This window comes from Microcebus murinus, chromosome 10 (genome assembly GCF_040939455.1).
Source record: "Microcebus murinus isolate Inina chromosome 10, M.murinus_Inina_mat1.0, whole genome shotgun sequence".
NCBI lineage: Eukaryota > Metazoa > Chordata > Mammalia > Primates > Cheirogaleidae > Microcebus > Microcebus murinus.
This window is the reverse complement of record NC_134113.1, coordinates 91,322,150-91,335,507: the sequence shown is the minus strand read 5'-3', so window position 1 is coordinate 91,335,507 and position 13,358 is coordinate 91,322,150. Positions and strand designations below refer to the sequence as shown.

The 13,358-nt window shown below is 36.7% G+C and overlaps 2 protein-coding genes across 2 annotated transcripts; both read right to left on the bottom strand.

Annotated features, from left to right (window-relative positions):
• Positions 1 to 6,480: 6,480 nt before the first annotated feature.
• LOC105858375 (taste receptor type 2 member 7) lies at positions 6,481 to 7,419 on the bottom strand. The gene has a single exon (XM_012741473.2). The coding sequence runs from the start codon at positions 7,417 to 7,419 to the stop codon at positions 6,481 to 6,483; it is 939 nt and encodes a 312-aa protein (XP_012596927.2).
• Positions 7,420 to 10,967: 3,548 nt separating this feature from the next.
• TAS2R8 (taste 2 receptor member 8) lies at positions 10,968 to 11,897 on the bottom strand. The gene has a single exon (XM_012741470.2). The coding sequence runs from the start codon at positions 11,895 to 11,897 to the stop codon at positions 10,968 to 10,970; it is 930 nt and encodes a 309-aa protein (XP_012596924.2).
• Positions 11,898 to 13,358: the final 1,461 nt, after the last annotated feature.

Here is a 13,358-nt window from a genome sequence, read left to right as displayed (position 1 = left end):
ATTTACATACCAGATTATATGGTCCTTTACTAGACACATAGAGGTCCTGATAAGATTTGAGGAAGAATTATCCCTCTAATGGGCTTGGACTGAGACTTAAAATTGGTTACCTGTACGTATTGTCTTTTGAAATGGCTGGTTACAAAGCAGGTTGAGAGACCACAGTCATTGCCAGTCTCTGCCCAGAAATGCCAGAATTAGACTGACCAAAAACTTGACCATCTACCCCTTACTATGAGAGAACTACTTTCTGAATAATCCAGATATACATGTATTTCTACCTTTCCAACATCCAATTAATACCTGTCTTTCAACATCTACTCAAAACTTGAATGGCTAAGGAAAAAAACTAGCTGGCATCCATTGGCTGAGTCATTCTGTCTGCCTAAAATTTGAGAGCCTTGATACTGTGTCTGACAGCTGCTGGGTATATCTATCACAATTTTGCTCTTGAGAACTAGGGAAGTACCATGAGGTAGGTATGTGGACCCACTGGGGCCACAGAGGAATTTGTCCCCCTTAGGCCTCCACTCTCATGGGAAGATCATGATGGCATTTTGTTTGCCCTGATATTAGTGTCAGGTCAAATTCTGTATTTAAAAGCTCTCAAAATATCTAATTACTCTTTCCCTACTCTTTCAAATGAGTGCAGCTGCCTTTGGAGAGGACTGAATGTTGGGAAAACATTTACGATGAGTATTTGTAGTGGCTTTGCTGGGTCCTTCCTCAATGGGACCCAGTCTCTTCTTCAATTAATGGACTTTTTGTGAAGTGATTTTGAGCTTGAAGCTTGAAGAGGAACAGTGATTTTCCATTGCAGTGGCTTCTTGGCATTTCATTTTTTGGTACATAATTCAAGAAATACTTTACTTGACTTTCTGTCTGAATCTCAGGAACACCATGTCTGTTAGTTATCATCACAGCTTCCTGTGCATGGAGGTGCCCTGATTAGCACTCTGGCTGGCCTACTTGCCTGATATGGTAATGATGGTTGAACACTGTATCTCACAATTCCAAAACACTCATTGACACTTGGGAGTCCAGTTTCCTGGCAGCCTCTCCCACCAGTTGACTCTGGCCTGCAGAGAAGAGCCCATCACTGAATTCTCATTGATGCCAGTGCTCACCTCACCAGGCCATTTGTTGTGGTCTCAGTGAAGGGAATGTCCTGTGTGACCTCCTGGGGAACATAGCCAGGTGGTGGGTTCTTGGGTCTTGTGTAGCTAATCTATTCTGTCATACCATCTCCTGAACTTCCTGATCCCTTCTTTATATGTATGTCAAGGAAGTTGCAGCAACTCCAATTTATATACCAGGCCATCATTGTGTTCAAGCTTCATGGAGCTATCCAAACAGAATATTAGGATTTATGTGCCCATGCCAGAATATTGAGCCCCAAGTCACAGTTGAGGGTCCCTACATCAATAAATTTTCCATATACAATATAAATAAAGAGGAACCCTTGGTTCGCCATCCTCAAGTCACAACTCCCCCATGTTCCTTTATTCTTACTGAGATGTTAATGATATGGGATAGCATTGGAGTGAAGCTATTTTCTTTTGGATCAGAAACTGTACTTAACTGATTGGGCTGTGCTAAAACCTTGGCCTGAAATAAAGAGGAGTGGTAGGGCAGATCTTGAGAAGAAAAAATGTTGAGTTTCTTCAGGTTGAGTTAATTTAACAGTACCCAGGAGTAGGATTGCTGTTCTCTTCTTGCAAGGAGGAGGAATCTGCTTCTGGTGGCCCTAAAATTTCAGGGAATCCAGGGGTTTGATATCATCAGACTGATTCACATAAGTATCTTTATCTCAGGTCTGGGGATTTACCTTTTTAGGTCAGGGACATGATTTTAATATAATTGTTCCAGCAATTATGAACTCTCTTCTATGTTATTAATATTGCCCTCTCTCTCAAATCATCTCAATTTGCATGCACTCACTAGATCACACAACATAAAAACAAAACTAATAAAAACACTAACATTTTGACTTGTTTCCACGCTCCATTCTCTATTCTCCTTAATAACAAAACTTAATAAAAATATTATACATCTATCATGTCTCTTTTTCATTTCATTCTCTTCTTAACCTTCCCCGCTAAACCTAGCTTCTGGCGCTAAACTCCATTAACATTGCACTTGTTAGTGTCATCAATTCTGTCACTGTTGTCAAACCCAATGATTACTTTGGTATGTGAATTTTAGTTTTTCTCAGCAGAGTGTGAAAAGCTCATCACTCCCTCCTTGTAACACAGTAACATTTGTGTTACATTTTCTCCGTTATATTTCTATCCCACCACACTTTTCTTGCTTTTATTCTTATCTTCCTAGGAGCCCCTTCTCATTTTTCTTTTGCTGGCTCATTCTCCTCAGTCTAACTTCTAAAGATTCAAATATCTCAGGGCTCAGATATGGTGTCACTTCATTATCAATGACCCTTGTTTTGGTAATCCTATTTATATTTTGCAGACTTCCCAATTTATATCTCTGATGTCTATCCTTAGTTAAAGATTCGTATATTCAATTATCTATTTGACATCTTCATTTAGTTATTTCACAGGTCTGTCACACATAACATGCAAAAAAGGGAATTTTAAATTTCTATTCTCCCCTCCCTCAATTTAGCATTTTCTCCTCAATCCAAGGTAGTACTGTTCTCCCAGACATTAAATGATCTAAATTTTTTTTTGAATCCTCTTTTCCTTTAATTCCTTCCCTTAATCTAATCACTCAGCAAGACCTATAAGCTTTACCTGCATAATACATAGAATTCTTCCATAAAGAAAATCCTCTAACTCCTTTGCCACCATCTAAATCTGAACCACTACAATGCCTCATATGAACTGCTTACTATAGTAACTTAACAGTTGATCCCCTTAATTGTATTATATACTACTTCCTCCCCAGCACGTGCACTACCCATTCTTCCTATAGCCAAAGTGAAATTAAATCTATGTAGAAATAAAATTATGTTGCACATAGTTTTAATTCCTTCAATGTCTTCCTGTTGCACTTAAATTAAATTTGATGACTTGTAAGGTCTTTTATGATTTTGCCCATGATCTCCTGCCAGTTACCCCTTGCTCACCATGTTCTGGTCATTCAGACTTTCACTGCTCTTTCTCAAACATTTAGTCCTAAAATGTCATTGTACTTGCTCTGTCATCCTTTTGGGCTATCATTTCTCTAGAATATTGTAATAGCTATATTTGTCATTCAAGTCTCAGCTCATATTTCACTTTCTTGGGTAAATTTGTCCTGATTATGCTGATTTAAATCTATATCCCTCACCTTCAGTTCTTCTCAATGGCGTTAATCACGACTTATAATTATTTGTTTACTTGATAATTATTTGTCTTTCACAGTGTTTTGTATGACTATATGTTCCATGAGAGCATGGACTTTGTCACATTTAATCTCTGTTTCCAGCACCCAGGATAGTGTCCAATAGTCAGACATTCAATATATGAATGGGTATCTTTTTATTAAGGAATAAAAACAGAAAGAAAGGAATGTATCTGAATTCTCTGTAGCCCCTTCACCACACTCTCTTAAAGGAAGCCTGAAAACTCTATCCTAAATATGGGGAGTGAAAGAAACAGTGCAAATATTCCTTTCAACCCTAAGTTTGTGGGGCGCGGTGTTAACGCCATTGCAAGATGGCGCCGGCTTCCTGGTCACACCCATACTACAAGACTGATAAACAGGGTGAACCGCGCAGGTGTAGGGGCTTTTCCTGTCTCTCATCAAGTATGCTAATGAGGGCTCTTGCGTGAGCCAATCAGACAATGCCCAGTGTACTTACTGCCTTTATAAGCAGCCGCCGAGAACCCCTCGGCGTCTCCGCATGTAACCAGTTAAGCAATCCCCATTAAAGCGCTGTCAGAAGAACTCCGGTTGCCGCGTTTTCCTTGCTGGCAAGGCGGGCGCAACATAAGTTACTATCTTTGCATGATTTCTTAAAATTAAAATACTCTTAGAAGATAAATCCACCTACCTTGGTTACAATACCTTCATCCTACATATACCTGTAAGGACAATTATGTATAATAAGAGATCACTAATACTGCTACTGTTTCTATCTCAGCATCCTTTGTCCAGCTCCTATCCACAGAAAAATAGAATGTTGAGATGCTATATTTGCAATGTAAGTGGCTGATCAAGTTTCTAGGGGCCACAAGGTAGAGACATCACATGTAGAGTATCCAAGATTCCCATTAGCCTCAGGGATCTTTTGTTCCTATGAATTCACATAAACTGGGTATCTGCTCAGATGGGATATTGGGAAGGTGTTCTTTCAGACAATCTTAAAAGAAATGTAAGCTTTAGCCCATGCATCTAGTTTTATGTTGCTTCTTTAACTTACAAGGCACTCAATAAATATTTTTTAGTTTATCAATTTTATCAATATGTATCTTTTGCACCATCAGATTCAAAGAAGAAAAATTAACATAAAATGAATGTAAAACTAATTGTGATTTTTATCAAATTTATTGATAAGAAATTCAATATGTCTTCATTTATAAAAAACTTTCTTTTCTATACACAAAGTTCATAGCTATTCTAGGCTGGTTAGTACAGAATTGATCACCCCAAAATATCTCTGCCACAACACAAATGATTGTGCTTTTGATGGAATGTCTCATAGATATCTTATATACAATCTAAACACTATTTCCATGCATTGTAGACATGATATGCATTCAATCAATATTTTCTTTGATAGTTTTGAAATGTTAACATCTCAATATATAAGCTTATTTATTTATTTATTACTTGCTATGAGTTATCTTTTCTTTTTTTTTTAATTTCAGCATATTATGGGGGTACAAATGTTTAGGTTATGTGTGTTGCCTTTCTCCCCCTTCCCCACCGGAGTCAGAGCTTCAAGCATGTCCATCCCCCAGATGGTGTGCATCACATTCATTATGTATATATATACCCATCCCTTCTCTCCTTTCCATCTGCCCATCTGCCATAAATGTTATTCCTATATGTCCACTTAGGCGTTGATCAGTTAATACCATTTTGCTGGTGAGTACATGTGGTGCTTGTTTTTCCATTCTTGAGATACTTCACTTAGTAGAATGGGTTCCAGCTCTATCCAGGAAAATACAAGAGGTGCTAAATCACTGTTGTTTCTTATAGCTGAATAGTACTCCATGGTATATACATTTTATTATCACAATCCATTCATGTATTTATGGACACTTTGGTTGTTTCCACAATTTTGCAATTGTGAATTGTGCTGTTATAAACATTCCAGTGCAGGTGTCTTTTTTATAGAGCGTCTTTTGTTCTTTTGGGTAGATGCCCAGCAATGGGATTGCTGGATCAAATGGTAGATCTACTTGTATCTCTTTAAGGTATCTCCATATTGCTTTCCACAGAGGTTGAACTAGTTTTCAGTCCTTTTGATTGAAGGTCTCATCTTATCACAGCATCTTGACAGTCATTGTCTGGTGTAGTAAAAATTCACTAAAACCAAACTTACACATATCTTTTATGGAGAAATTTTCTTCAATAAATGATCAATAGTTCTATTTAAGCTCTTTATTTTGCAGAAAGTTTGTACAGACATTTTCCCTCCCTCACTTCAGAGGGAAAATTCATTCATTGATCCATGATCCTAAAAAATCTGTGAACTTACTGTGACAATATTATTTAGATAACAATATATACCTTAGTATTAATTATGCTACAGCATAGAATTCCACAGACTTTATTAGGAACTGTCACCTTATTGAGTCTTTTCCAAAGGTGGAGCTTGTTGGATGATTTGGGAAGAGAAATCTAACTAGGACTATGAGGATGAACCAGCTGCTTTTCATAGGCATGCAAATAAGAGCAAGATGCTATTACAGTTGTTTTGAATTAGTCATACGACTTTGCATCTGGAGAAATGATTTAGAACTAAATATGAAAACGACCTCTACTCACACAGTTAATATTAAGATATTAATTTATATTCTGAAAGATGTTTTATTTTTTTATTTTTTTTTGAGACAGAGTCTTGCTCTGTCACCCTGGGTAGAGTGCATTGGCGTCATCATAGCTCACAGCAACCTCAAACTCCTGGGCTCAAGTGATCCTCTTGCCTCAGCCTCCTGAGTAGCTGGGACTACAGGTGTGGGCTACCACGCTTGGCTAATTTTTTCTATTTTTAGTAGAGATGGGGTCTGGCTTTTGCTCAGGCTGATCTCGAATTCCTGAGCTCAAGCTATCCTCCCACCTCGGCCTCCCAGAGTGCTAGGATTACAGGTGTGACCCACCTCTCCTGGCCTGAAACATGTTTTAAAAAACAACTCTGAAGAGTGAGAGCAGAGAGAGACAGGGGCATTACAACATCACAATTGCAGTTATACTAAATAAGTTTTAAGAGGAATTAACCGCATGAAATCAACATTAATGTAAGAACTGGAGATAATTAAGAAACAGCTTGTCTTCGTTTGTCCTAGCTTTTCAGATCTGTACATGTTGTTAGAATTTTCTTCTGTTTAGCATATATTTTACGTTCCAAAGCACCTTGAGAGATGCTTGTCTTAATTTATTGTTCCCCAGTATCAGGATGAATGAATGGCTTGAGGGATAGATTAGAGCGATCGACTCACCCAGAATCACAGCTAATTCGGTCTCTGGCATAAAGTAGCTGGAGGTGGCTATGAGGAAGGACAAGCAGTAGGCAACAAAGAGGAGGAGGAAGGAGATGACTGCTTTCAGGGCTCCTGCATGGGCCTCTGTGCTGGGGTCTCTGCACCCGGTGGCATTGAGCCGCATTTGCCTCATATGTCTCCGCATGGAGAGGATCAGGAGGAGAAAGGAGATGAGGGACACAGAAAAGGGGAACAGTGTTAACAAGTTGAGCACGACCTTATTGGAAGCATATTCAGCTTTATTCACTCTGCATCTCAAACTTAAGTTTGTTTTCCACTTCATCTTGACACAAGACCTGAAATCATCATTCAAGTTCTTAGTGACTGGAAGGCTAATAAACACAGAGAGGGCAAAGCACCCCAGCAGAATCCTGAGAATCGCTCTGTCAATTCTCCACTTCATCCAGAGGAACAGGGGGTGGAAAAAATTAGCTATCTTGAGGAAATAGAAAATACTGAGGCAGGTTGCAAACCAGACACTTAAATGGTTGGTTAGTGTCCAGAAGAAGTCAATGATTCTCATTTCTTTACCAGTGGCATAGACATCTGGATACAGCACCAATATAAAACAATCTAACAGTATTATACACAGTAGACAAATTCTGGATATGGCCAGACTTGTGAGGATTAAATCAATGGAGGCAATCTTCCTATTCTTGAGCCAGTCCCTGCAGTTTACTAATCCAATAAATGCATTTCCTAAGATCCCCACTGAAAACTCTCCAGTTGCTACGAGTACTAAAGTACTCTCCACTTTACCTGGCATGTTTAACTGGAGAAATATGCAATGTTTCTAGCTGACCTGATATAGTTCGATAACTTCACCTGCTTCTTAGATTTGGCTGTAATTTTCTTTACCTCTTCATTGTAGTCTGTCTTGTGATGGAGACTGGAATGACAAATGAAGAATGTAGCTATTTTCATTAAATCCTTATTAGTCTTGACAAACGATGTGGTTGGTGATCCTTGGCCTGGACACTGTATGACATTTACCTTCTCAGCAGGTTGTACTTTTCCACATATGGTTAATTTAGGCTGAGCTACCTACTGTTTAATAAGATGCAAATTGGGCCAATTCCTTTTCATGGTCCTGCACTGTTTTTCTGAAGCTAACTTGTACAAATTTTGGATTCATTAATCTGTGACGCATACCAGTAGCCTTAATAGGGTTGCCAGATTTAGCAGCTAAAAATGCAAGATGCCAAGTCAAACTTGAGTTTCAGGTAAACAATGAAATTTTTTTTAAATGTATGTTCCAAATTGCACAAGATTAATGCTTCCACGAAGTACTGGTTTAAATTTAATCAGTACTGGTTTAAATTTAATCAGTACTGGTTTAAATTTAATTGGGTGTGCCATATTTTATCTGGCAAACCTAAACTTCAAGGATTTGCTAGCAACTAGAAAATTGGCAGAAACTGAAATTTGTGGAAGAATCTTCATTTCGTTGAATGACAATCTTGATTGTTAGTTAGTAAAGAATCAAAAGTTTGACACCACATTGAGAGTTATATATTTTCAGGGAATTTAAAAGGTTAACATTAAACGTAGATTATTTGGTCGCAAAAAAATTTTACCTCACTATCTTGGTTATTTAGATGAACAATTATATGGCCATTTGTCCCTTAAAATAGTACATTGCGGGATTTAGAACACACTGTGCCTTCTCCATTGCTGTTCCCTCTGCCTAGAATTCCGTCTCTGATGCTGGCCACCAGCACCTCCCTGCCTTTCTAACATGCTAGCTCCCGTAGATCCTTTTGGACTCAGTTCCAATGAAGCACGTCCTGGAGGCCTTCTTCATTTCTCTGATTTTTATGCTTTTCCTCTGGCATCCTTTGCCACTTACTTCTTTCCCAGAGTACTTGTCAGAGTATATTGTAATTGTGGATTAATTTATTTGTCTCCTTCCACAAAACAAGAACTCTTTGAAAGCCATGGCTGAATCATGCCATGTTCTTGTTATATTTTCAGTTCCTAGCTGAGGCATAGTGTGTGCTCAATAATTACATGTTGGATGGATGAATAAAAAAATAATGCATTGTCTTAATTAAGTGATATTTAATGGCTACTTATTTTATGATGCTATATATAAGAAGGTGAAAGAACCATGATAAAAAAAGACTATTGATTAACTTTAGATATTTCATTTTCATTTAAAATGGTATCAAGGAAGCTTTGGGAAGTGTTGGAAATGTCTGTTACCTTGATTGTAGTGATGGTATCAAGGGCATTTGAAGTGAGTAAAATCTTGTATTTCATTTTCTACACTGTCCTCCATACCAAATTGCATCTGAGTATCTATTTCCTTAGCCCTTCTAGCAGGAGACTGAAAATTAAATTTACTACATCTCTACAGGCTACTTCTTATTTTGAAATAGCTTCTTTAGCTTAGAGTTATTGAGAAACATTTTACTATGTGGCGTTTCCATAGAATAATTCTTGGATACTCAAACCTTCCTGGAAATTTATATCTTGTCTCATCCTTCCTTAACACACAAACCTTCATTCCTGAGATACAACCCTGATTTGAACAAACTGAATGATTGTGTAGCGATGTTTATAGGTGACTGCTCTCCTCTGATTTTGGAAATGATCCCTGACCCATATCATTGCTACTTCATAGTGTATCCTGGTAAATGGAGTGCTCACAGTAACTATGACAATGTCTTCTCCCAAATATTTTTTAGATTAATTTTTCTTTTATGTTTTAGCAAATAAGTATAGATTTTATGCATGCCAGTATTGTATAGCGTGGAACTTATGGGAATGCTATAGTTAAGAAAAAAATAATTCTACAAGATAACATTTTGTTACAAGACTACTGCTTTGAACCCCAGTCACTGTGGTCATTAAAGATACTTGAAACATTGGAGATACAGAAAACAAAACACGGAAGAAAAAACTTCAGACTAATGGAATGACACTTTCCTAGAAGTACTAATCCTATAAAATTTATTTCATCTATAACATTTATTTCATCTAAACCTGCAGAAAAATATAAAGTCCATCCCAGCATAGGTATTTATAGGTTAACTATGTTAACATATTCCATCAAAAAAGCTTGAATTCTTGTGTCTAATACAATAACTAGCAACATAAATAACTAGAATATTAGAATTATAGTCGAGGAAGTTCATATACTTAGGGCTATAAATGTCTGTATTTTACAAAAAACTATTGATAGTTTTCAAGTAATTAGTATTTTAGTTATAGTAAAAGACAATGAGTAGATTGAAAGATACCAGAATTAGATGTATAAAATGTTGGGAGTAAAAGCAAAAGTACACTGCCAGGTCAGAACACACACAACCCGAGACATGCCAGACCAAATGTTTCAATAATATTACAGTGAAGAAGAATTTGGTGTTCACAGTGGAATGAAATTTTATTACTGACTCATTTTCCTTCTTTTTTTTTTTTTTTTTTGTAATTTACTCTATATTTGTTATAAACATACATACTTCTTTTAGCAAGAGCATGTGGTTATTCTACAGTGAGTACTAATTTCTTCCCAATTAATTTCTTTTGTTAAGTACTGAGGGAAAACCCTTGCAGGGTCTTGTTAAAGAAAAGAACTCAAGTGAACAGTCTGACATCAGTTATTCCCATCATTTTATCCATGTTGTGAAGAACATTTAGGAACATCCCTTAGGATGTTTGAATGGGTTCCATTCCCACCCAGGTGCTGCCTGAAAAGCAAGTTATTTGAGAAGAAATTTCATTTAGGAAAATGAATAGAAAGTGCCAGAATAAGGACAATCGGAATAAGGACAACCAGAAAATATCACCTTGGAGACCACCCAAAGCAACATTCAGGAAACTGAACCAACAGACAGGCCAGGGAAGATCTGAGTTTCTAGTTAATAAGCCAATGGGAGTGACTCAGCTGAGCCATAAGAGGTGCACAGTTAAGGGCCAGCAATAGAAATGTAGAGTAGAGAAAAAGAGAAGCCAGTAAGTGTAGCTCAGGTGCACTTTACCACGGGCCAAAGTAAAATCTAAAAAGAATTTAACTAGGTAATAGTACATGCCTACCATTTACATTGAGAAGACAGGAAGAGACACATGAGCTCAGAAATTCTTGGAGGGAAGGGAGGATAAACATGAACATGCCTGGCTTGTAAAGAGGCATAAAGGATATATACTCATTACTTTGCCACTAGGTCCTGATAACAGTTAAAGTTATGAATCCAAAACAAATGAAATAGCTGGGAAAAAATGAGAATGAGTCTATAAGAAATCTTTCTATTATGTGTTTTTTTTATTAGGGAATGAGAGTTGCTTTTTAAGTCATTTTGTAAAACTAAGATTTTATATCTTGCAGGCTATTTTTGTACACATCAGCATTCGGACAGATGCCTGCCTCAGTTTGTTATTTATAATGATTAAAATCAGCGAGTGACCCAAGGGGTAGAGAATTAATACAATCTCACTAAACATCACAACTAACTTTTGTTCTGTCATAAGATAGCTAAAGTTCACCACAAGAGAAAGCACATAGTACAAAAAAAGGAAGAAGAGAAATGAAGTCACAATTTTTATGGCTCTGACATGGGCCTCTTTGCTGGGGTCTCTACAGCCGGTAGCATGGAGTTTCATTTGCTCAGTATGTCTCCACAGGGACCTTACTAAAAGCAAAAATGAAATCAGTGACACGACAAACGGGACAACTGTAAGCAGGTCAGAGAGAATCACTGGGTTGAAGTATGGAGTTCTACTCACGTGGAACATTTTAGTGACGTTTCTTTTATGTTGTGCACTTTTATAAAACCTATAGTCATGACTCAATTCCAATGCTGTCATAAGGCTGACCAGCAAGGAGATGGCAAAGCATCCCAGCAGGATCCAGCGAACCACCCGGTCAATCCTCCACTTCAGCCAGAGAAAAAGAGGGTGGGAGAGACTGGCTATCTTGAGAAAATAGAAGACATTGAGGCAAGTGGAAAACCATATGCTTAAGTAGTTGAAGAATGTCCAGAAGGTAAAAATGATTACAATTAGTTTACTAGTTGCATAAACATCTGAGTAAAGTACTATTATTATCCCATATAGAACCATTACAGCGATCAAACAAATTCTGGAAATAGCTAAATTAGTGAGGATGAGGTCAGTCGAGGAGATCTTTTTCTTCTTAATCCAGTCAAGCCAGTTAACTAAACCAATGTATCCATTCCCCAGCATCCCTATTATGAATTCTCCAGTTATTATGACCACAAAGATGTTTTCTTCAGTCCGGAACATGTTTGTAGAGAGAGCAGTCTGACCTCAAATATCACTGCAGATGAGCTAATTTCCAGATGACTTGTTGGAATGTGATAAATAAATTCTTCAAATCATGCAATAATGTTTTCATCTTTCATTATTTTGACTTTGATATCATTCCAGAAGTATCCAGCTCTCCTCCAAAATAGAATTGTTTCTACATTCACGAAGACTAAACCAACTGATTGCTTCAAGCACACAGGTCGCCTAGTTATTTATAGTCTGGAAAAATTATAATTATTACCCTTACTGAGTGATAACTGAAATGATTGGCTGAAATTGCTATAATGCAAATTCAAAGAGATTTCATTTCATAATTTGCAATCACCTTCTTGTTGCAGTTCTATATATTTGGAGCTATCAAGCTGAGTTTTGAATAGGAAGTCACAAAAAGCAAACAAAAACATAAGTGTTTGATAAAATCAAAATGTGTAAATGAAACTTCATTTTCATCACTATAAACTATAAATTACTCACAAATTGGGTCTCCTAGATGGAAATGAATTTTCATTTCGAAAGTTATTAGTACAATTAGATTGTAGAAAGTCAACATTCAGTCTGATGATAACACTTTTTTGTCTTCATTTAAACAGAGAAAAATATGATACAAATATAATTATAAATGAGTGTTATTAGGCAGGCACATGGCAATACTTACCAAGAATTTGCTCTGTCTGCAGTTATTAGAAGTAAAAGATGCCTGATAAAGATTTATTTAATTTAGTTTTATTTACTATGAGAAATACCCTCCAAGATAATTAATTTCCTAAAACACTGTCTCTTGGATAATAGCATTTTAATCTAAAATTAAGGAAATTCTCACTTTATTCTAGTTCCAATTAACTCCTTTTATAAAATTTATGATCTCACAGTACACATTACTGTTATATCTGTACATGGGACAATCACATAAAAAGTAATGTTTTTTTTAACTAAACAATATTTTCAGGAAATAGGATTCACTCTACTCTTAAATTAGATTTTTTTTTAAGAGGAGGAATATGACTTAGCCCACAATACATTTGAATGTAAATAATACAAATCACAATAAACTAGGAATCTTTTCTTGTATTTAAATAGTTCTACAATGTAAACAACACGTGCAGTATATTTTTCTTATTTCTTACATGTGTATAGTGTGTAATGGGAAAGCATGGAATTAATAACTTAAAGAGACCTAGTTATACATAAAATATTACCAGAGACAAAATAGAAAAGAAAATGATGCAAGAGAAATACATGTTACAGATTCCTGCGTTAGAAGAGTAGAGAAAACATTCCAAAGAATCCTCAGGAATTGATTCCTAAAATTGCTACTGTCAGCTAGGGGCACTCATGAAACAAATGACCATTGGGGCTCCCAACCTTCTTTCTCAAGGTGGTTCTGGTATACACATTGCTAACTGTACAAACCCACCTCTCCTGGTCAAACTTTCATTT

Excerpts from the sequence above, each read along its gene's own strand:
- LOC105858375 (XM_012741473.2), bottom strand. The coding sequence starts at position 7,419 with ATGCCAGGTAAAGTGGAGAGTACTTTAGTACTCGTAGCAACTGGAGAG.
- TAS2R8 (XM_012741470.2), bottom strand. The coding sequence starts at position 11,897 with ATGTTCCGGACTGAAGAAAACATCTTTGTGGTCATAATAACTGGAGAA.